The sequence below is a fragment of the Muntiacus reevesi genome, chromosome 1 (genome assembly GCF_963930625.1).
Source record: "Muntiacus reevesi chromosome 1, mMunRee1.1, whole genome shotgun sequence".
NCBI lineage: Eukaryota > Metazoa > Chordata > Mammalia > Artiodactyla > Cervidae > Muntiacus > Muntiacus reevesi.
The window spans coordinates 228,222,381-228,247,336 of NC_089249.1; the positions used below are offsets into that span (position 1 = coordinate 228,222,381).

General features: G+C 39.6%; 2 protein-coding genes across 8 annotated transcripts in view; one reads left to right on the plus strand and one right to left on the minus strand.

Annotated features, from left to right (window-relative positions):
• The window catches only part of SIL1 (SIL1 nucleotide exchange factor), a 235,297-nt gene that overhangs the window by 46,517 nt on the left and 163,824 nt on the right, over positions 1-24,956 (minus strand). The gene's annotated exons all lie outside the window — the stretch shown is intronic.
• LOC136168043 (small ribosomal subunit protein eS27-like) lies at positions 2,894-3,232 on the plus strand. The gene has a single exon (XM_065935522.1). It carries the CDS (start codon positions 2,923-2,925, stop codon positions 3,175-3,177), a length of 255 nt encoding a protein of 84 aa, XP_065791594.1. The 5' UTR covers positions 2,894-2,922; the 3' UTR covers positions 3,178-3,232.

Genomic DNA, 24,956 nt, shown 5'->3' on the forward strand with positions numbered 1-24,956 from the left:
TTTGGCCACCTTATGCAAAGAACTGACTCACTGGAAAAGACCCTGATGCTGGGAAAGATTGAGGGCAGGAGAAGGGGACAACAGAGGATGAGATGGTTGGGTGGCACCACCAATTCAATGGACATGAGTTTGAGCAAGCTCTTCGAGTTGGTGATGAACAGGGAAGCCTGGCATGCTGCAGTCCATGCGGTCACAAAGAGTTGGACATGACTGAGTGACTGAACTGCACTGACAGCAAGAGTTGTTGGAGGATAAAATAGAGATAATATACTTTAAGAATCTGCCCCTTGCAGGCTCCACAACCAGCCTTCCTCATATCCACACTGTACTTTGTCCAAGCTAGTCCAGTTCTCTTTGGCATACTGTGCTCTTCAAGTCCTCCCCATCCTACAGAAAAGAAACTGAATTTTTAGTAATTTCTCAAATCTCTAAAGGAAAAAAGAATAATTTTATACTTAACTATCCCAGGGTCCTGTTCATGGATCACTGGGTTGTCACGGTGAAGGGGCTTTCATAACTCAGTGAAGCTATGAGCCGTGCTGTGTAGAGCCACCCAAGACGGATGGGTCATAGTGGAGAATTCTGACAAAACATGATCCACTGAAAGAGGGAATGGCAAATCACTCCAGTGTACTTGGCATGAGAACCTCATGAACTATATAAAAGGACAAAAAGCTATGACACTGAAAGATGAGTTCCCCAAGTCTGAAGGTGTCTAATAAGCTGCAGGGGAAGAGCAGAGGACAACTATTAATAGCCCCAGAATGAATGAAGCACCTGGGCCTTCAAAGAATGAAGCAAAGTGGAAACAATGCTCAGTTGTGGATATATCTCATGATGAAAGTAAAATCTAATGCTGCAAAGAATTAGTATTGCATAGGAACCTGAAATGTTAGGTCCGTGAATCAAGGTAAATTGGACGTGGTCAAGCAGGGGGTGGTAAGAATAAACATCTACATCTTAGGAATCAGTGAACTAAAAAGGATGGGAATGGGCAAATTTAATTCAGATGACCATTATATCTACTACTGTGGGCAAGAATCCCATACAAGAAATGGAGTAGCCCTCATAATCAACAAAAAAGTCTGAAATGCAGTACTTGGGTGCAACCTCACAACTACTGAGGTACAGTACTTGGGTGTAGTCTTGGTTTGCTTCCAAAACGAGCCATTCAACATCACAGTAGTTCAAGTCTATGCCCCAACTACCAATGCCCAAGAAGCTAAACTTGATCAATTCTATGAAGACCTAGAAGACCTCCTAGAACTAATGTGAAAAAAAGATGTTCACTGGGGATTGGCATGCAAAAATAGGAAGTCAAGAGATACCTTGAGTAACAGGTAAGTCTGGCCTTGGAGAACAAAATGAAGCAGGGCAAAAGCTAACCAAATTCTGTCAAGAGAATGCACTAGTCATAGCAAATACCCTTTTTCAACAACACAAGAGATGATTTTACACATGGACATCACTGAATGGTCAATACCAAAATCAAATTGATTATATTTTTCATAGCTGAAAATGGAGCAGCTGTATACAGTCAGCAAAAACAAGACCTGGAGCTGACTGTAGCTCAGATCATCAGCTTCTCACAGCAAAATTCAGGCTTAAACTAAAGAAAGGAGGAAAACCACCAAGCCAGCCAGGTACTACTTAAATCAAATCCCCTATGAATATGTGGTGGAGGTAATGAATAGACTCAAGGGATTAGATCTAGTAAACAGTGTGCCTGAAGAACTACCGAATGAAGGTCCGTAATACAGTACAGGAGGCAGCGAACAAAACCATCCAAAAGAAAAAGAAAAGCAAGAAGGCAAAGTGGCTATCTGAGGCGGCTTTACAAATAGCTGAAGAGAAGTAAAGAGCAAGGGAGAAAGGGAAAGGGGAGTGAAAGTCACTCTGTTGTGTCCAACTCTTTGCGACCCCATGGAATTCCATGGAATTCTCCAGGCCAGAATACTGGAGTAGGTAGCCTTTCCCTTCTCCAGGGTATATTCCCAACCCAGGGATCAAATATAGGTCTCCCACATTGCAGGAAGATTCTTTTACAAGCTGAGTCACAAGGAAAGCCCAATAATACTGGAGTGGGTTGCCTATCCCTTCTCCAGAGGATCTTCCTGACCTGATCCATATCACCGATGGGTACTGAACCGGGGTCTCCTGCATTGCAGGTGGATTCTTTACCAGCTATCTTTACCAACTTTACCAGCTATCAGGGAAGCTCAAAGGGAAAGGTAGTACCCAACTAAATGCAAAGTTCCATAGAACAGCAATGGAGAGACAAGAAGGTCTTCTTCAATGAACAGTGCATAAAACTAGAAGAAAACAAGAGAAGGGCAAAGACTAGAGATCTCTTGAGGAAACTCAGAGCTATCAAGGGAACATTTTGCCCAAAGATGAGCACAATAAAGGACAGAAATGGTAGGGATCTAGTAGACACTGAGGAGATCAAGAAGAGATGGAAAGAATACACAGAGAACTGTACAAAAAAAATCTTAACTGAATTACTACGATGGTGTGGTCAGCCACCCAGAGCCAGACATTCTGGAAAGCGAAAACAACTGGGCCTTAGGAAGCACTGCTATTAATAAAGCGAGTGGTGCGATGGAATTCCAGTAGAACTATTCAAAACCCTAAAGGATGATACCATTAAGGAGTTATATTCAATATGTCAGCAAATCTGGAAGACCCAGCAGTGGCCACAGGATTGGAAAAGGTCAATTTTCATCCCAATCCCAAAATGAGTAGTACTAAAGAATTTGACAACCATTGGACAGTTGCACTCATCTTCCATGAGAGTAAGGTCATGTTTAAAACCTTGCATGCTAGGCTTCAGCATTATGTGAACCAAGAACTTCCAGATGTCCAAACTGGGTTTAAAAAAGGAAGAGGGCTTTCCGGCGGTGACGACCTCCTCACAAGAACATGCCTCTCGCAAAGGATCTTCTTCATCCCTCTCCAGAAGAGGAGAAGAGGAAACACAAGAAGAAGCGCCTGGTGCAGAGCCCCAGTTCCTATTTCATGGATGTAAAATGCCCAGGATGCTATAAAATCACCACCGTCTTTAGCCATGCACAAACAGTAGTTTTGTGTGTTGGCTGCTCTACTGTCCTCTGCCAGCCTACAGGAGGAAAAGCAAGGCTTACAGAAGGATGCTCTTTCAGACGGAAGCAGCACTAAAAGCACCCTCTATCAAGATGAAGGGGAAACCATCCCAATAAACAAGTTCTGGATACATTAAAAAAAAAAAAAAGGGAGAGGAACCAGAGATCAAATTGCCAGCGTTTGCTGGATCATAGAGAAAACAAAGGAATTCCAGAAAAACATCTACCTCTGTTTCATCAACTACATGAAAGCCTTTGACTGTGTGGATCATAACAAACTGTGGAAAGTTCTTAAAGAGATGGGAATACCAGACCATCTTTTCTGTCCCCTGAGAAACCTGTATGCAGGTCAAGAAGCAACAGTTAGAACCCTGTGTGGAACAAAGGACTGGTTCAAGACTGAGAAAGCAGTATGACAGGGTTGTCTGTTGTCACCCTGTTTGTTTACCCTATTACACCAGGCACATAATGAGAAATGCCGGGCTGGATGAGTTACAAGCTGAAATCAAGATAGGCGGGAGAAACATCAACAGCCTCAGATATGTGGGATGATGTCACTCTAATGGCAGAAAGCGAAGAGGAACTAAAGAGTCTCTTCATGAGGGTGAAAGAGAGTGAAAGAGCAGGTCTAAAAATAAATATTAAAAAAACTAAGATTATGGCATCTGGTCCAGAAGGAGAAAAGGTGAAAATAGTGACAGATTTCCTCTTTTGGGCTCTAAAATCACTGCGGATGGTGACTGCAGTCATGAAATCAGAAGATGATTCCTTCTTGGCCGGAAAGTTATGACAAACTTAGACAATGTGTTGAAAAGCAAGAGACATCACTCTGCCGACAAAGGTTTGTATAATCAACGCTATAGTCTTCTCAGTAGTCACATGTGGTTGTGAGAGCTGTAAAGAAGGCAGAACGCCAAAGAATTGATGCCTTCAAACTGTGGTGCTGGAGAAGACTCCTGAGAGTCCCTTGGACAGCAGTGAGATCAAACCAGTCAATCTTAAGGGAAATCAATCTGAATATTTGGTGGAAGGACTGATGTTGAAGCTGAAGCTCCAGTATTTTGGTTATCTGATGAGAACAGCCAACTCACTGGAAAAGTCCTTAATGCTGAGAAAGATTGAGGGCAGAAGGAGAAGAGACTGTCAGAGGATGAGATGGCTGGATGTCATCACTGATGCAATAGACATGAACTTGGACAAACTTTGGGAGATGGTGAGGGACTGGGAGGCCTGGTGTGCTGCAGTCCTTGGGGTCACAAAGAGTCAGACACAACTGGATGACTGATCAACAACAATAATCTCAGAACAGGGCTTCCCTGGTGGCTCAGTGGTCAACAATCTGCTGCTAATGCAGAAGACATGAGTTCAATCCCTGGAGAAGGAAAAATCAGGAAGATCACCTGGAGAAAAAAAAACGGCAATCCACTCCAGTATTCTTGCCTGGGAAATCCCATGGACAGAGGAGCCTGGCGGGCTCTAGTCTATGGGGTCACCAAGAGTCAGACATGACTTAGCAATTAAACAACAACATCCCAGAGCAAAGAGTTTTTTGGTTGGTTGTTTGTTTAGCTTAAAACTAGTTGTGGTAGAAATTGCTAGTGGTTCCTCATGATCTGTTCTCCCATTCTTCCATGGCAGCCAAATTTTTGCTGGGCAAATGAAGTATCAGTAAAAAAGACTACATTTTGGCCAACAAGATAGAAGCAGAAACATCATTTGCCAGATTTCAGGTCTTCCTTAAAAGACTTAAGTGTCACTGGCTTTTGCTTCTACATCCCTTCTTCCACTCTGCTCCCTGGGATGCAGATCTGGTCATTTAAAATGATGAAGAAAGGGCTATTCCTTAGGACGGGAATCATAGTGTGACTAGAACAAACTCAAGACTCCCCGTGTCTACCTGAAGCAGGACTGCCACACCAGCCCTGCTGACCTGAAGATCGTGTTTAGGTAAGAGAAATAAACATCTTATATATATATCATTTCCTGTTACTTTTGCAGACAATTCATAATATCTAGACCAAAATCAGACACATCCCCTTAAGTAAGAGATATGACTTACTTCTAACCAACATAGGAAAGGTAACAGGATGCATGTGAATATGTACATGTCATCGCACTACCTGACAATGTAATGTCTGTTTTGCTGAGAACTTGCTCTCTCTTTCTTCTCACTGACTTTGAAAAACCAAGCTGCCATGTTGGGAGCTATTCATGGAGGTGAACACATGGCAAGAAACTGAGAGCAGGCTCCAGCCAGCAAGAAAATGAAGCCCCTAATCTGACAAGCTGCAAAAGACTGAATTCTGTAAAAACCATTGGACCCCCATGAGCTTATTAGAAAGATATCCTTCCCCAGTCAAGCCTAAGGTTAGATGTCAGCTATTGCAGTGATACTGGAGAAGGAAATGGCAACCCACTCCAGTATTCTTGCCTAGAGAATCCCATGGACAGAGGAGCCTGGTGGGCTGCTGTCTATAGGGTCACACAGAGTCGGACACGACTGAAGCCATTTAGCATGCATGCAGGCGTTGGAGAGGGAAATGGCAACCCACTCCGGTATTCTTGCCTGGAGAATCCCAGGGATGGAGGAGCCTGGTGGGCTGCCAAATACGGGGTCACACAGAGTCAGACATGACTGAAGCAACTTAGCATCAGCAGCAGCACTGCAGTGATACGGAGGACCCACTAAATCATGCGTGGAATCCTGAACCACAGATACTGAAACAGCAAATGTGCATTGCTTTAAGCAGCTAAGTTAATGGTAACTTGTCAGACAGTGACAGATAACTAATACATTGGTCAATAAAATCATTACAGATATGTAAAGATGATTCACTATTGGGTAATATACAAATATAATTTTCCAAATGAGAGGTCACAGTAGAAGGATTATCACACAGTCATCTAGGTAAATGGCAAAATGGCATACAATTCACTATAAGTTCCTTTTCGAAGGCCCTCAGTGAAAATGAAATTTACATATACATTCTTAATGCTACTCTAACATATTTACTTGACATAAACATATGTAATATAAACACATATAAAAGTAGGTAAAACACACATACACATCAAATGCCATCATCATGAATAATCATGAAATACCAAAAGGATTCCTGTCAAAAACAAATTACCTACTATACCACTATAAAAGAAAATATGTATCTTTCTTTGCAGGTATTTTGACTGTATAAACTAAACTGAAAATCTTTTACAAACAATAAAATAGTTTAGTAAAGTACTCTGCAATATTTTTTTTAAAAAAATCAATGGCCAACTCATTTCCAATAACATTGAGTTGGATTATTCAGATCAAACCACTCTGAAAACAAAAAAAACTGAATATAAAAATATGCCACTAAAAGCATCAAAAAAGCAACAGAATGTTTAGGAACTACAAAACAAAAAGCTAAGAAAGAGACAAAATAGAACCAGAGTACTAAAGCCACTCAACCCTGCTGCATTCATTGATTCATTCAGCTTGGATTTTGGTTTTGGCAGCCTTGTGGGGAAAGGAGAATAAAGTCAAAGCTTAGAGTCACCCAAAGTGGGAACTCTCCCCACATTTTCCTGAGAGTTTAGTCTTTTGAATTGCTAGCTTAAAGGTGAATTATAAAGACTGCCCTGGCAATACTCAGTACAACAGCTGTGTGGGGAGCACAGGGCAGTGGAAGGAAAAGGAAAAAGGAAAAGAAAAAGCTGACCCCAAAAAACTGAAGTCACAATCTGCTTCTATATGGTTTACAATCTAGATTCACATCTCATGGGCAGACTAAGAAACCTCAAGTTGTGAACTTGATTTGCCATGGTTCCAGATCATTAATTACCTCTAGGCACCTATGCAGAAGAGAACTTAAATCTGTTCCAAATAATTTTTAATAATAATGAATAGTACAGTGAAACAACCGTTAAGCTTGTAAGGAAACAAGGTACCATTGATGTAAACTGGCAGAAAAAGACCTGGAACTATAAAAATATGTATTTTAAAATATGTATACAAGGTTTAAATAAAAGACATCCTTTAAAATATCTGCAGCAAATAGGAATTTAGGAAAGGAATAAATCAAACTTTGACAGGATACAAATAAAACTTCTAAATAATTAGAACTATAATTTCGTAACTGAGTATTTAATGGACAGATTCAATAGTAGATTAGACATAGTAGAAGGGAAAACAAGTAAACCAGAAGACACGCTGCACAAAACCATTGAGATTTCAACAGAAGTGGCATATAGAGGGGAAATATGGAAAACAGGTAAAGAAACATGAAAGACTACTGAATAAGAAGGTCTAACATATGTTTCTTTGGAATCTCAAAAAGATAGGAAAAAGAAACAGGCAGAGACAATATTTCAAGCTATAATAGCTATAAATGTTCTAGAACAGATGAAAGACACAAATCCAGATTGAATAAATTCAACAAATTCCAAGCAGAAATTTTTTTTAAATCTACACCTAAATACATCATCATGGGAAAGTACAAAAAATCATAAAAACAGAAAATCTTAAAAGTAGACAGCCGGGAGCTGTCTGTGCCACCTGCTGAGGCTGGCACCTGCGGGGCCCTGTGCGCTCCTGGTCAGCACCATGATGTGTCTTGTGACTGGCACTGGGCACACTCCATGTAGGAACTCTCAGTCAAGAACACTGAAAGGAGCATGGTTAACCTGAACAAGCACCAGGCCAAGTGTGCACAGTCACCAGTGTGACCTCGCAAAGAGGCAAGACGGATGTAAACTACACTCAGCGGGTCGACATGAATGGCCAATGCACAGAGTGTAGTTTACAGATTCTGGCCCTCCCTTGCAACCAGTTCAGGAGGCAGGAGCCAGGGAGCAATGCTGAGATCAAAGAGTTCGCCATGGCTACAGCATCAAATTCGGTGAAGTTCAGCAAGATCTGTGTGAATGGGGATGATGCCCACCCACTGTGGAAGTGGATGAAAATTCAGCTCAAGGGAAGGAGCACACTGGGAAATGCCATCAAACGGAACTTTACCAAGTTCTTCATTGACAAGAACAGCTGTGTGTTGAAGTGGTATGGTCCCATGGAAGAGCCCCTGGTGATAGAGAAGGACATGCCATATTACCTCTAGCGCTACAAGTGTGACGCCCTCACCCAAGCCTGCCACCTATGCCCCAGGAGCCTTCCACCAGTGCCCACGATGGTCTGCCTGAAAACCAGCCCCCAGTGGGGCAGACCCAGCCTTGAGAGAGGAAGGTCCCTTGACCCAGCAGCAGCTTGGCAACCCCATCCCTAGCTGCCTTGTGTGGATAAGACATACAGTACAAAAAAGTAGGCAGAGATTGAGGGACAGAGATTATTTTCAAAACAGTGATCACTTGATAGCCAGATTCTTAACAGCAACAACATAAAGCAGGATGGAATAATACATTTAATTCACTAAGAGAAAACAAATGCCATCGTAAAATTCCATATCCAGAGGAAAGAGGGGGGCAGAAAGGAGGAAGAAGGGGAAAGGCAGGCAGGCTATCTCCTAATCAAAATGTACAATATATGTTCTTTTCAGGCACATGTGAACATTTATAAAAATTGATCATACACTAACAGAAAGTCTCAATTATTTTCAAATGATTGAAATTATAAAAGTATTTATCTAACCACAAGATAGATGTTACTAACAAAAACGTAACTAGAAACTTTCTGTTGCATTTGGAAATTAAGAAATACACTTAAGGGGTATTCTCGGTCCCCCTTCTGATGTCTATGTCAGAAGTTTTTTCTGTCCCTTTTCTTACTTTAATAAAACTCTGCTACACAAAAGCTCTTGAATGATCAAGCCTGGTCCCTGGTCCCAAAGCTAAATCTTCTTCTTCAGAGATCACGAATCCAACACTGTTCAAAGTAAGCTATCATCTTGGGGGCTTGTCTGGGACCTTGACAAGGTAAGAACACTCAAGAGTTCTAGCCTCTCTGCTTTCTCAGTATGCAAGTTTTCTGATTTACTTTACTAATAACTCTATGGTGTACTTGTGTGAATGACATGTCCTGCACGGTGCCTTTGTAATGACTTTGTAATGACTGAAGGCAACCCCCAAAAGGGGAGCTTTGTCGGGAGTTTATACCGACCTGCCAATGCCAAGAGAAACCCAAGGTCCCTGCAAGGGGAGTGACCAGAAATGGGCAAAGCATGTGGACCGCACTTTCCTTTCTCAGTCATCTTTTCCTGGTCTCTGACTATTTCGTAATTGCGTGGGGAATTACAACTACTAACCTAATTTGTCAGATCATAGACTTTCAGGAGAACTGTGATCCATGCTGTTACTATGTACTTTTACTTAGACCCCATGTATGGAAGCACTTAGCCTTGCTAGGAGCACAAAGTTACAGGAGCATGTTTGAGAGTGAGGCAGAGTTCTAGCTCCGGGAATGTCTCTCAGGCTAGAGGTTACTCTCTTCGCTGCCTGCCTCAGGGGCCAGCAACCTGAAAGTGAGTCTTTGTCACAGCTGTGTCTCCTATCTATGTGGATAGAAGCCCTGCTGTTGACCATGAAGTTTTTGAGGACACAGATTGGGAACTGAAGGATCTGGTCAGATTGGAAATGCAATGGGCTTCTTCCTTTGGTAGCACTAGCTCTTAATGGACCAGAGGAGGCTCTCTGATTGGCTTTTGTCTCAACTTCTTAGATATTCCTTTTGTGGAATGTGTGGAAATGAACTGGAAGGATTGGCCCTAATAGCTCGAGAACAAAAATCACGTTTTCTTCATTGGCCAACCCTCCACCACCTCTTTGGCTATCATATATACTGGTGTGGTGACACTCAAGAGGGACATCTTGGTTGTTGTTCATCCCTTTATGACTCACCGCTTCTACTGCAGTCAGGACTGTACTCAGGAATGCACATATGCACACATAAGAAGGATGCATCCCCAACCTAGATGCCCATCAGCAGACGAATGGATAACGAAGCTGTGGTACATATACACCATGGAATATTACTCAGCCATTAAAAAGAATTCATTTGAATCAGTTCTAATGAGATGGATGAAACTGGAGCCTGTTATACAGAGTGAAGTAAGCCAGAAAGATAAATACCATTACAGTATACTAACACATATATATGGAATTTAGAAAGATGGTAATGATAACCCTATATGCAAAACAGAAAAAGAGACACAGATGTACAGAACAGACTTTTGGACTCTGTGGGAGAAGTCGAGGGTGGGATGCTTCAAGAGAACAGCATTGAAACATGTATATTATCTATGGTGAAACAGATCACCAGCCCAGGTTGGATGCATGAGATAAGTGCTCAGGGCTGGTGCACTGGGAAGACCCAGGGGGATCGGGTAGATAGGGAGGTGGGAGGGGGGATCAGGATGGGGAATACATGTAAATCCATGGCTGATTCATGTCAGTGTATGACAAAAACCACTACAATATTGTAAAGTAATTAGCCTCCAAATAATAAAAATAAATGAAAAAGAAATAAATAAAAATTTTAAAAAAAAGAATGCTTCCCCTAGTAGTACTAACTTGGGAAATATTCCAGGAAAACTACTCTGTTACACTCTGGGTGGCATCAGAGCAAAGGGCAAATCAAACAAAGGTCTTGGTGGTATGGAACTAAATCAATCTGGGATGCTATCAGGTCTACCCCTAGTGCATCTCCATCCCACCTCAGCAGTAGAAATGGGAGGGACGAGTAAGACGCCTGCATCGGTAAGGGACAGACTAAGTTCGACCAGGGAAGAAAAGTTTCAGTGGAGAGTCTGTCTACACCCCCATCTATAGCAGGGAAGGATGCTTCCAGTGGAAAAAAGCCATGGCTGTGGATGCCGCTTTTTTCTCTCTTACAGATGGGAGCTAGCAGTTTCAGAACCACTTCTTCAAAATATATTTAAAAAAACTGGGACAAGTTCAATCCCCAGAACTTAAAAAGACACACCTGATCTTCTTCTGTGATACTGAATGGCCACAGTATCCTTTGCAAGACAGGGAATGCTGACCTGTTGAAGGATCTCAATTATTACTGTTTTACAACTAGACTGGTTCTGTAGAAAATAAGTGAAATGGGTAGAAGTGCCATATGTGTTGGTCTTTATCTCTCTGAAAGACATGCCAGACTTACATCCTAAGGGTGCAGATTTGGGTGTGAAACCTTCAGCTGCCTCCTGTTCTCTTACTTTGCCTCTTTACCTGGGGCTCCCAACTGAACAGGCTGAGAATCAGGGCACCCTTCTAGGAGGGGTTGCCTCAGTCTCGGTAGAATTTCGAACAGTCCCAACTGCGGTCAAGACTATTTAGAGGATCCAAAATGTACACAGAAGTCTTTATGGGACTAACTTAACTTTATGAGTTTACATGGAGAGATGTAATGTATGTCTTGGGACAGACACTGACTCCTGACATGAGAGGTCTAGCTTTGGAGGAAGCTACTACTTTTGGAGATGAATGCTTCAGCGTGAGACAAGGGGAAAGAGGGAACACGAAATAGCCCTCCTTCCTACTGGGAGCCAAGTGGCTCCCATAACAAAGCCACTTTGCCAAATGTATTCTTGTAGGACTCAAGTGAGCACATGCTAAGACTTTACGCTGAGTTGGCTGACATAGAACAGGAAGAGAAGTAAACTCCTGGTAAATTCCTAGATAGACTATGGGAGGCTCTCCACAGGTTTACTGATGTTGATCTTGAAAGTGCAGAAGGAGGAATGATCTTAAAAGATAGACCTCTCAATCAGTCACCTCTAGATATCTGCCATAACTTACAAAAACAAGTGTTTGGACCCAATCAGTCTTTAGAAAAACTGTTGCAGCTGGCTCAGACGGTATATTATGGTAGAGAATATGAGGAGGAAAAATCGAGACAAAAAAGAACCAGGCAAAAGAATGAAGCCCCAACAATGGCTGTTAGACCTGCTCTGAAACAGCCTGAGAAAAATGCCCAGAGGACCCAGGTGAGAAGGGACAGTCTTGTTATTACTATAGAAAGGAGGGACATCTCAAGCGGGATTTCCCTCAGGCATCTAAGCCGCCCCCAGCTCCGGGACAGGTCTGCAAAGGACCACACTGGAGAAGAGACTGCCTCTGAACTATCAGACTCTCAAGACATCTGGACTGAAGGTGCCCAGGGTTCCCCACACAAGCTCCTATCCTAATTACACCTGAGGAACTCCAGGTATTAATAACTGAGGAGGGCCAACCAGTTGACTTCTTTAGGACACTGGGGCAACTTTCTCTGTGCTCACTGAAGCTCCTTGTCCACTTTCCTCCTGATTCACTACTATAATGGAACTGTCTGGATGAGCCAAACATTATTATGTCAGTCATCCTTTAAGTGGTAGCTGGGACTCCGTGCTGTTTTCTCACGTGTTCCTAATCATGCCAAAGTCTCCCTCACCCCTTCTAGGGAGGAGTATATTAAACAAAGTCTAGGCCTCTGTTTTCATGAATATGGAACCAGCTCTTTTTAATGGAATAAACTGTAAATCCTAAAGTGTGGGCAGATGGAAAAGCTGTGGGTCAAGCACAAAATGCTGAACCTGTCATTATCAAGCTCAAGACACTCACCTATTTCCACATCAAAAGCAGTATTCACTAAAGCCCAAGGTTAATGAATGGGCAAAATCTTACTGTACTGACTTCTCATGATATAAGTGGGATCTTAAACTCTAAAGTTCAGAGCAATAATGCTCCACCTTTAAAGCTACTGTAACTCAAGGGGTATCAAAAGCTCTAGGAACAGAATATCACTTACACTGATCCTGGAAACCCCACTGTTCCTGGAGACTTTTTTCTTCAGAAAAAAGTTGAAAAGGCTAATGACATTATTAAAAGACACCCATGTAAGCTAACTCAGGAAACACAAAACAGTCGGTTTACAGTTCTACCCATAGTTTTAATGAGGGCTCGAACTGCCCTCCGCAAAAGAAGGGACTGTCTCTATGACAGATTGTTTTTGTGCACAGATACTGTCATAGAAAAAGCATGATACTGTCATCGAAAAAGAGAGTTCCAGAGAAACATCTATTTCTGCTTTACTGACAATGCCAAAGACCTTGACTGTGTAGATCACAATAAACTGTGGAAAATCCTGAAAGAGATGGGAATACCATACCACCTGACCTGCCTCTTGAGAAACCTGTATGCAGGTCAGGAAGCAACAGTTAGAAACGGACATGGAACAACAAACTGGTTCCAAATAGGACAAGGAGTACGTCAAGGGTTATACTGTCACCCTGCTTACTGAACTTATATGCAGAGAACATCATGACAAACGCTGGGCTGGACGAAGCACAAGCTGGAATCAAGATTGCCGGGAGAAATATCAATAACTTCAGATATGCAGATGACACCACCCTTATGGCAGAAAGTGAAGAAGAACTAAAGAGCCTCTTGATGAAAGTGAAAGAGGAGAGTGAAAAAGTTGGCTTAAAGCTCAACATTCAGAAAATAAAGATCATGGCATCCAATCCCATCACTTCATGGCAAATAGATGGGGAAACAGCAGAAACAGTGGCTGACTTTATTTTTTGGGGCTTCAAAATCACTGCAGATGGTGATTGCAGTCATGAAGTTAAAACACGCTTCCTCCTTGGAAGGAAAGTTATGACCAACCTAGATAGCATATTAAAAAGAAGAGACAATACTTTGCCAACAAAGGTCCATCTAGTCAAGACTATGGTTTTTCCAGTAGTCATGTATGGATGTGAGAGTTGGACTATAAAGAAAGCTGAGTGTTGAAGAATTGATGCTTTTGAAATGTGGTGTTGGAGAAGACTCTTGAGAGTCCCCTGGACTGCATGGAGATCCAACCAGTCCATCCTAAAGGAGATCAGTCCTGGGTGTTCATTGGAAGGACTGATGTTGAAGCTGAAACTCAACACTTTGGCTACCTGATGTGAAGCGCTGACTCATTTGAAAAGACCCTGATGCTGGGAAAGACTGAGGGCAGGAGGAAAAGAGGATGACAGAGGACGATATGGTTGGATGGCATCACTGACTCAATGGACATGAGTTTGGGTTAACTCCAGGAGTTGGTGATGGACAGGGAGGCCTGGTGTGCTGCGGTCCATGGGGTCTCGAAAAGTTGGACACAACTGAGCAACTGAACTAAACTGATTGTCATAGATCCTGAAGCCTTAAAATTAACTATGTGGCTCAGCTTTTAGCTTTTCAACAGACATTACCGGGAGGTTAACTCCTGACCCAGCCTTTGAGTTAAACAAGCCGCTGTTTGAGCCAGAAACCAAGATGGGCCTGAGAATCTAGGTGGGCTTGCTTCTGCTGACTCTGAAAGTCCTGAGTCTGCTGTTTGACCCTCAAGACAGCACATTCCTGTCCTGGACTCATTTCTATGCTGCATTCCACAATCCGTCTAATTGCTGGGTCTGCAGAGCACTCCCCTGCTCATCAATTGAAGACTTCCCATGGTGGGTTTCTCCACTTCAAGGAAAGGACTTTCTTCAACTCTGTGATGACATCTAACAATGTTAAGATGGACTGATATAACTATGGACATAATGTAACTTTTAATTTTGATTAGGTTTTAACTTGGTTTAATGACTATTTTGTCTTACATCTATAGCTGTAAAATGGGGTTTGTTTCTAACCATCTGAAAGCTTTTAAGTTACAAATGGTTGTCCAAGCTCCTACGAGTGCCACAACCTCCTCCAACTACTACTTGGGGCCCCTGGATCAGAGACCCTCAATATGAGGGTTAGGAGAATATGTTGCCTCAACAATTTAGGGACAGCATCCCATCTCAGCAGAAAGTAGTTTCTGCCAACACCCCTTTCCCTTGGCAACATAATTCTCCTATAAGAAAAGGGGGGAATGACAGAGTTAATTCCTAGGCAGGTTGATAAGAAGTCCGGGGCCCCCGAGGAGGAGGAGGAGAAAGGGGTCTGGGGCTCTCAAGGAGGAGATAGGGGTCTGGAATTCTCAAGGAGGAGTAAAGGACAAACATCTTTTTTTCTCTACATTCCTTAGTTTTAATCACATAAAACATTTTTTTCTTTAAGCCCAGAACTGATGATTATACAACAAACAACTCAATTTAAACTCTGTACTAAGAATTATACGGGCTTCCCTCATAGTTCAGTCAGTAAAGAATCTGCCTGAAATGCAGGAGACTGGGGTTCGATTCCTGGGTCAGGAAGATCCACTGGAGAAGGAAATGGCAATCCACTCCAGTATTCAGAGGAGCCTGGCGGGCTACAGTCCATGGGGTTATAAGAATCGGACACTCTACTTAGTGATTAAACCACTAAGAATTATATAATAACAATGTATCCTGCTTGAGGACAGTTTCTCCTTCCTGAAAACCTTCTGGCTAATTCCGTTATCTTAAAATGTAAATTATGGGCATGGGTCTAGTAAGATCTTTACAACCTCCAGACATCCTTTCGATTTATTGTAATAACTAATTTAAAAGTATATAACTCCCTTGCTAACACAAGCGAGGGGGGCATTCTCCATCCCTCTTCTGATGTCTATATCAGAAGCCTTCTCTGTCCCTTTTCTTACTTTAATAAAACTCTGCTACACACACACACACACACACACACACACACAAGAAATACACTTAAATATAAATCATGAACCAAGTCATAATTAAAATTTTAAAATATTTTGAATGAACACTACTTAAAGTAATACATATCAAAACTTTCGGATGTCACTGAAGCAAAAAGAAAACCCCTAGAAATGAAAAATATAACCATTTAAACTGCAACTTTATGGATGTAATAAACACATCAGACACTACTGGAGAATCAATTCATTTGAAAATAAAGTGGAAGAAGTCATTCAGAAAGAGCACAAAAGATGAAGAGATGAAAAATATGAAATAACAGTTAAGAGACGTTAAAAACACACAGTCCAATATAATCCTAAAAAAAGATGAGGGAGAAGAGAAAAGTGAATATAGGGGAAAGCCAACAAACCAGGAAATGACAATAAATCAGGAAATTTCCACAATTGAAATCTAAAGGTTGAAGTAGCATATTGAGAGCCAAACAGGATAAATTAAAATAAATTCTTGGATATATAATAGTGAAGATGAAGTCACTCAGTTGTGTCCGACTCTTTGTGACCCCACGGACTGCAGCCTACCAGGCTCTTCCATCCATGGAATTTTCCAGGCAAGAGTACTGGAGTGGGTAAAACTGGCTAATAATTAAATACAACTGAAAAACCTTAAAACAATCAAGGGAAAACTGATTGCCTACAGAAGGAACATCTATTAGACTGGCACTAGATTTTCCATCAATAACAACAGATACCAGAAGGATAACAAGATATAGTATCATTCAAGGAGAGCAAAAGGATGACAATTTTTGGAAAATCTAAAAAACCTTACCAGCTCAACATCTGATGAAAGAATAACTCGAGAAATTGATCTCCAGAAGGAAAAAGTAGGCAAAGGAATCAATAAACATATAGGTAAATATGAACAAGCATGAACTGTAAAATATTAGCACTGATTATGTTAATAATGACTACTTTATAAAGTTGGTTAAAAATAAGTTGGAAATAAAATATTAGCCAACAAAATCATAGACAATGGAGAAATCAGAATTAAAGCATTCTTAACAGTTCTTAAATTGTTTGAGAGGAGGTAAAAAAACTTTACACTTCAGGAGCCCAATCAAGCATGTTGAAAAGTTAAAGGTCATCACTGAAACAAATAGCAAAAATTAATCCAACTATGTCAATAAATCACAATAAAAAGGACTGTATTAAGTTCACCCACTAAAAAGCAAATGTATTTAACTGAATTAACAAAACCAAATCTAGCTATATGCTATATAAAGAAAAAATATATCCAAAATACTACGGGAGAAATATTGAAAGAAAAGGGATGGAGAAAAATATACCAAGAAAATGCTAACAGCAAAGAAAGTTGGTAGATATATAAATATCAGATGAAATGGACTTCATGGCAAAAATGAATTTTTAGGGATAAAAATAATCATACTGACATTAGGTGCAGTGCATCTGGAGGTTATAAGAATCCTGAATCTATATACATTTAACAACCTTAACTCAAAACAAAAATTGAACAATTATAGGAAGAAAAATAATCCAAAAAAGAGAATTAATTACTAACTTCTCAGAAAAGAAAGCAAAGCTAGCCATATATTAGTAAGAAAACAGGAAACATGAACACCTTATGTGTAAAATTAAATTCACATATGTAAGTATATAAAGCAAAAAAAATTACATATATCCATGTATCCATCAAATAAATTACTTATTCTTCAGAAGCACTTACAGGATATTCATAAAACTAACCACCTGGCAAGCAACAAAAGAAATCTCAGCAAATACTGAAGAATCATTATCAGGCAGACCATAGTCTTTGATCACAAGGCAAACTACATACATACATACACCAATATAGAGAAAGAAACACTGTACTTCTGACCCTCAAACAACCCACGGGTTAGGGGTGTGGACCCTCTGCACAGTGGAAAATACACATGTAACTTACTGGAAAAAAAAAAAAAAACCAGCTAACAAAATAACCATAATATAAATTACAGACTATTTAACTAAAATGGTGTTACAGGGAAAACGAAAACCTTGTATTATTTTCAAGTTGAAAAGTTATCAAAAGAATGAACCCAAAGAGAGTATATAAATGAAAATAACAGTTAATTGCAGAAATAAATAAAAAACAAAGGTTTTTAAAAAAGGATTAACAAAGCCAAAAGACTATCAGAAGATGTACTTCTAGAAAGACTGGCCAAGTTAAAAAGGAAATAAGCACAGATAAATAATATTAGGAATGAAAAGGGAAACTTAACTGTAGATGCAGTACAGATAAAAGTAAAAAATCCTAAGGTGGGGACGTCCCTGGTGGTCCGCTGGTTAAGAATCCACCTTGAAATGCAGGGGACATGGGTCTGATCCCCAGTCAGGGAACTAAGATCCCACATGCCACAGCTACTGAAGTCACAACTGGAGAAGCCATGTGCTACAATGAACAATCTCACATGACACAACAAAGATCCTACATGCTACAACTAAGACACAATGTAACCAATTTAATTTTTTTAAACCCCCAAGGTAATACTTTCAACAACTTTATGTGAAAAGTTAAATGAAATATAAATGGGAAATGACCAAAGTTGACTCAAAAAGATAGAAAGCAAATCAAAACTATAAGGAGGTCTCACCTTACACCAGTGAGAATGACCATCATCAAAAAATCTACAAACAATGCATGCCGGAGAGGGTACAAAGAAAAAGGAGATCTCCTACACTGTTGCTGGGGATGTAAGTTGGTGCAACCACTACGGAGAACAGTATGGAAGTTCTTTAAAACACTAAAAACAAAACAACCATTATGATCCAGCAATCCTACTCCTGTGTATATACTCGGAGTAAAACAGTTTGAAAAGACACATGTATCCCAAAGTTCACTGCAGCACTATTTACAATAGCCATGACATGGACATAACCTAAATGTCCATTAACAGAGGAATGGATAAAGAAGATGTGTACACATATATACAACGGAATATTAGTCATGAAAGAGAACAAAATAATGCCATTTACAACAATATGGATGGAACTAAAGATTGTCATACTGAGTGAAGTAAACCATATTGAGAAAGACAAATATCACATGATATCATTTATATGTAGAATCTTTAAAAAGAGGGGGGCTACAAATGACCTTATTTACAAAACAGAAGTAGAGTCACAGATGTAGAAAACAAACTTATGGTTATGTTACCAGCAGTTAAGGGGTCGGGAGGGATAAATTGGGAGATTGGGACTGACATATAGACACTACTATATATAAAATAGAAAACTAATAAGAACCTGCTGTATAACACAGGGAACTCTACTCAATACTCTGCAATGGCCGAAACAAGGGAAGAATCTTAAAAAAAAAGTGGATATATGCATATGTATAACTGAAGGCTCTTGAGAGCCCCTCAGACTGCAAGGAGATCAAACTAGTTAATCGTAAGGGAAATCAACCCTGAACATTCATTAGAATGACTGTTGCTGAAGCTCCAATACTTTGGCCACCTGATATGAAGAACTGACTCACTGGAAAAAGACCCTGATGATGGGCAAGATTGAAGGCAAAAGGAAAAGGGGGTGGCCGAGGATGAAATGGATAGATAGCATCACCAACTCAATGGACATGAATTAGAGCAAACTTCAGTAAACAGTGGAGGACAGAGGTGCCTCCCATGCTGCAGTCCCTGGGGTCACAAAGAATCAGACATGACTTAGCAACTGAACAATGGTAGCTGATTCACTCTGCTGTACCCCTGACAGTATACTCTAATAAAAAATTTTTTAAAAGAGATATAAAATCTAAAGAGACTTAAATATTAATGAAGTTGAATATGAAATTTTAAAAAAATCTACCCACACAAAAAAGTGCCAAGCAAGGTGGTTCTACAGGTAAGTTTCATCAAGACTTTATGGAACTGATAACCCCATCTTGTACAAAACGTTTCAGACATTAGAAAGGGAAGGATAGCATTTCATATCCTTTTATGACATCTCTATAAGCTTTATACAAAACATATAAGAACAGTATGACAAACACTAAAATTTGAGCTTATCATGCCTGTTACCTATGTCAAGTAAAATTTTATAGTAAGCTCTGATAACTCTTTTCAATTTCATAGTTTTCTCTACATTTATACTTGAACAACATATCTGAGTTTATATAAATCTGATTGGTTTTGATAGTATTCTCTCATAAAAATGAGATACTTAGGGGCGGGGGGGAAGCATTGTTTAGAGCTCTTTGTCTGTGGAGTCCTAATATCTATCTCAATAAAAATAATTAGGGACTTCCCTGGCAGCCAGTGGTTAAGACTCTGTGCTTCAGCTAGAGGGGGCACAGGTCCAACCCCTGGTTGGGGAACTTGCATGCCGCAACATCACAGTCAAAAATAAATAAATAAATAGTGAAAATAATAAAGTTAATATTTTGTAATCCACAAGAACAATGAAGTCCTTAATTTAAGGACAAGGTCACATTTAGATCATTATTAAGCATTAAGGCTACTATAAGAATAAAACAAATGTTTTCTCATTAAAAAAGACTAGTATAATAAAAAAAATTCATATGACCAACCTCAATTATAATCACAAATTTTAAAATTCTAAATTAAGGAGTAAAAAGCTAAGTCAAACAGAATATTAAAGATAAAAATATATCACAGTCATGTAGAATAGTAGAAAAACTCCTAATGCAAATGCAATTAATCTCATCAGTGAATGAACAGAAACAAAATCATACAATCACTTCTATAGACAAAAGAAATTATCAATAAAATCTAATACAAATTCATGATAAAAAACCCAGCAAACTGAGAGAATATTTTAGCTTATTAAAAGCCTATGATAAATATCATATTTAATAGTAAAATATTGTCATTCCCTCTAAAGACAAGAATAAAACAGGAATGCCTCCTATTAATATTTTAATAAACACTGTATTAAAGATGCTAAAAACTACAATAAGAAAAGAACAAATGAGGATAAAGATGAAAAAGAACAAAAACTGTTATTTTAAAATGACATGACTGTCTAGGAAGAAATACTAAGAAACACAAACTATTAGAAGAGATAAGACTTTGGCAAATTTGTTAGATACAAAATCAAACATCAGCAACTACAAATTAGAAAATGAAAATTTGAAAACAATCCTATTTACAATAACAAAACCTGTAAAGTACTTAAGGATAACAAAAGATATTTAATATTTAAGTAGAAGATTACATATCTTAATTAAAAGATTTAAAAACACCTACCTGGAAAGACAAAGTTGGACCATAAAGAAAGCTGAGCACTGAAGAATTGATTCTTTTGAACTGTGGGGCTAGAGAAGACTTTTGAGAGTCCCTTGGACTGCAAGTAGATCCAACCAGTCCATCCTAAAGGAAATCAGTCCTGAATATTCATTGGAAGGACTGATGCTGAAGCTGAAGCTCCAATACTTTGGCCACCTGATGTGAAGAACTAACTCATTGGAAAGTACCCTGATGCTGGGAAAGATTGAAGGCAGGAGGAGAAGGGGACAACAGAGAATGAGATGGTTGGATGGCATCGCCGATTCAATGGACATGAGTTTGAGCAAGCTCGGGGAGATAGCGATGGACAGGGAAGCCTGGTGTGCTGCAGTCCATGCAGTCGCAAAGAGTCTGACACAACAAAGCAACTAGACTGAACTAAACTGAAAAGACAAGCCATGTTCATAGATGGGAACATAATTTTATAATTATGCTGATTCTCACAGATTAATCTGTAAATTTACTTTAATGGAAACAAATAGTTTTTGTTGACCCTGACAAAGTGTGTCTAAAATCCACATGGAAGAGTAAAGGGCCAAAAACATTCAAGGTGATTTTAAAGAATAAGAACAAAGGATTTGTTTCATCTGATAGAGAAACAAACATATAAAACTATAGTAATGGAAATAATATGAGATTGGTATAAGGATAGATATAATTTCATGCAAAGATCGGCACAATAAAGGACAGAAAAGGTATGGACCTAACAGAAGCAGAAGATATTAAGAAGAGGTGGCAAGAATACATAGCAGAATTATCCAAAACATACCTTAACGACCCAGATAACCACAATTATGTGATCACTCACCTAGAGCCAGATATCCTGGAATCCAGAGTCAAGTGGACCTTAGGAAGCATCACTGTGAACAAAGCTAGTGGAGGTGATGGGATTCCAGCTGAGCTATTTCAGTCCTAAAAGATGATGCTGTGAAAGTGCTGCACTCTATATGCCAGCAAATTTGGAAAACTCAGCAGTGGCCACAGGACTGGAAAATGGGAAAGGTCAGTTTTCATTCCAGTCCCAAAGAAAGGCAATCCCAAAGAATGTTCAAACTACCACACAACTGCACTCATCTCACACACTAGAAAAGTAATGCTCAAAATTCTCCAAGTGAGGCTTCAACAGTATGCGAACCGAGAACTTCCAGATGTTCAAGCTGGATTTAGAAAAGGCAGAGGAACCAGAGATCAAATGGCCAACATCTGTTGCATCACAGAAAAAACTATAATAGAGTTCCAGAAAAAACATCTACTTCTGCTTTATTGACTATACCAAAGCCTTTAACTGTGTGGATCACAACAAACTGTGGAAAATTCTGAAAGAGATGGGAATACCAGACCACCTTACCTGCCTCCTGAGAAATCTGTATGCAGGTCAAGAAGCAGCAGTTAGAAGTGGACGTGGAACAACAGACTGGTTTCAAATAGGAAAAGGAGTATGTCAAGGCTGTATATTGTCACCCTGCTTATTTAACTTATATGCAGAGTACATCATGCGAAATGCTGGGCTGGTTGAAGCACAAGCTGGAATCAAGATTGCCGGGAGAAGTATCAATAACCTCAGGTATGTAGATGACACCACCCTTATGGCAGAAAGCAAAGAGGAACAGAAGAATCTCATGATGAAAGTGAAAGAGGAAAAAAAAAAAAAAGAAAGTGAAAGAGGAGAGCGAAAAAGCTGGCTTGAAACTCAACATTCAAAAAATGAAGATCATGGCCTCCGGTCCCATCACTTCATGACAAATACTTGCAGAAACAGTGGAAACAGTGAGAGACTTTATTTTCTTGGGCTCCAAAATCACTGCAGATGGTGATTGCAGCCATGAAATTAAAAGACACATGCTCCTTGGAAGAAAACTAAACGACAAACAGAAGACTCAACGGAAAACCAGACAAAGGATATGAAGAAGCAATTCCAAAAAGTGCAACCCTGATGGCACAAAAACAAAAAATGCACTCATCAAAAAAAGGAGAGTGGGGAGAAAGGAAATTTTTGAACTGTATAAACAGTATGACTCCAATTATTGGGGGGGTGGATGTATTCAACCTTTATATATGTCATGGAAGAGTGAAATAAAAAGGACAGGATACCATTTCACAGCCAACAGACTTGCAAAAGTTTAAATATAAACATACATATATACACACAGATATGAACACATATATATGATAAACTAAAAAAAAAAACAACAGATATATATTCTCAAAATTGAGAACAATGGTTACCCAGGGAAGAAGTAAGGGAAATAAAAAGGATTATGAAAAGGTCTTCAACTGTATATCACACTTAGAAAGATAAAAACAGAAAGAAACTGAGGTTGGTAGGAGTTAAGAAGTAGGAATGAGATGGTTAGAGAAGTTCGTGCTGGCTGCCTCCTCATCAGACTCTGTAGTTCCATCCTTCTCTTTCCTCAGAGAGAAACTATTTTCTTTCCAGTAACCTCAGTCCAAGAACAGACACTTAACAAGAAATTTGGCAGACTTGAAATACCTTCAACTTTAGGGAGCATGGTGGATTCTTCTTTGAATCTGGACCGTCTAAAAGGACCAAGAAAGAAGTATCACAGATGATGGAATTGTGATGGCCATTACTGTCTAGAACTGAGGAAAGGGGCATTGGAGCCTCATTCTCAGGCCAAGCAACTAGGCTAACAGTACTCACGGCACAGCTGTTTTTCCTCTTTTTTCCAAGTACCACTCTTACTACTTTGTAGCTCATGTGTTATTTCTCTGTTTTTATAACTCAAGCTTTCTATAGTTTTGCTATGATGTTAGAAATGCAATTTTTCTTAATCACTCGGCTTGGGATGCAGTAGGATATTAATGAATCAGACATGAATTGTCTTTCATCAATTCTGGAAAAGTATCAGCCAAACCTCTTAAAAGATATAGCTTCTCCCACATTTTGTTTCTCCTAGGATTCACGTCAGACCTTTTCATTCTATTCCCCATGTCTCTTTACTAATTTTTCATTTTTAACTTTTCCATGTCTGTCTCTTCATGCTACACTTTGGGTAATTTCTTTAAGTCTATATTCCAGCTCACTTAATTACTCTTTAGCTGTGTCTTGACTAGTTATTTGCCTTATCTACTGAATTCCTAACTGCAATTATCATATTTTTTACTTCTAGAAGTTCTATTTAGCTCTTTTTTAAATCTTTCTGGGTGTCATTTTTGACAGTCTGTTATTCTTTTCTCATACTTTTGATGAGATGTTTTATTTCTTTAAATGTATTAAAAGACTTACTTTACAAACTATACTCTCGAAATTATACTCTCTGTAGTTACAGGTCTGATTGTTTCTGCTGTCTTTACTAATGATACCTTTTTTCATATATGTTTTGTGATACTGTTTATAAGGTCACGATCATTGTTCCAGAACAAGAGAAGCCATCGCAATGAGACGTCCAAGCGCTGCAACTAGAGTAACTCTCCCACTCATCGCTATAACTAGAGAAAAGCCTGAGCAGCAAAGAATACCCAGCAAAGCCTAAATAAAATTAAAAAAAAAAAAAAAAGGATAACTGGATATGTACCACATCATCCATAACAAGGCAGATAATGTTTGATTGCCTTTCTTTTGCAGCCATTCATGGTCATTACCAAGATCCATCAGTTTGTTAAAGGTTACAGGATGGCAGTATTCTAACTGCAACACTTTTCCTTTTCTCCTCGGATTTCTCCCCCCTAAAGGGGGAGGGGTGGGAGGGAGGCTCAAGAGGGAGCAGATGTATATACATAGTTATGGCTGATTCCAGTTGCATGGCAGAAAACAACACAACATTGTAAAGCAATAAAAATAAAAACTTCCCTTCAACTAGTTGAGTATGCAGAGATTCAGTTCATATTGGAAAGAAGAGATAAACATAAAATGCTTTATTGCTTCTATTTATTTGTTACTTTCGATTATGAATTGGTTCCCTACCCAGCACTCTCCAAAAACGACCAAAGAGGTTTAAAATTTGTTCGAAAGTATCATGATGAACTTGGGGATTTAAACATATTTGCTTCAATTCACTGCAGTTATTATCCATCTTGAAATTCCTAGAGTCC

Coding starts and splice junctions, on each gene's coding strand:
- LOC136168043 (XM_065935522.1), top strand. CDS start 2,923: ATGCCTCTCGCAAAGGATCTTCTTCATCCCTCTCCAGAAGAGGAGAAG.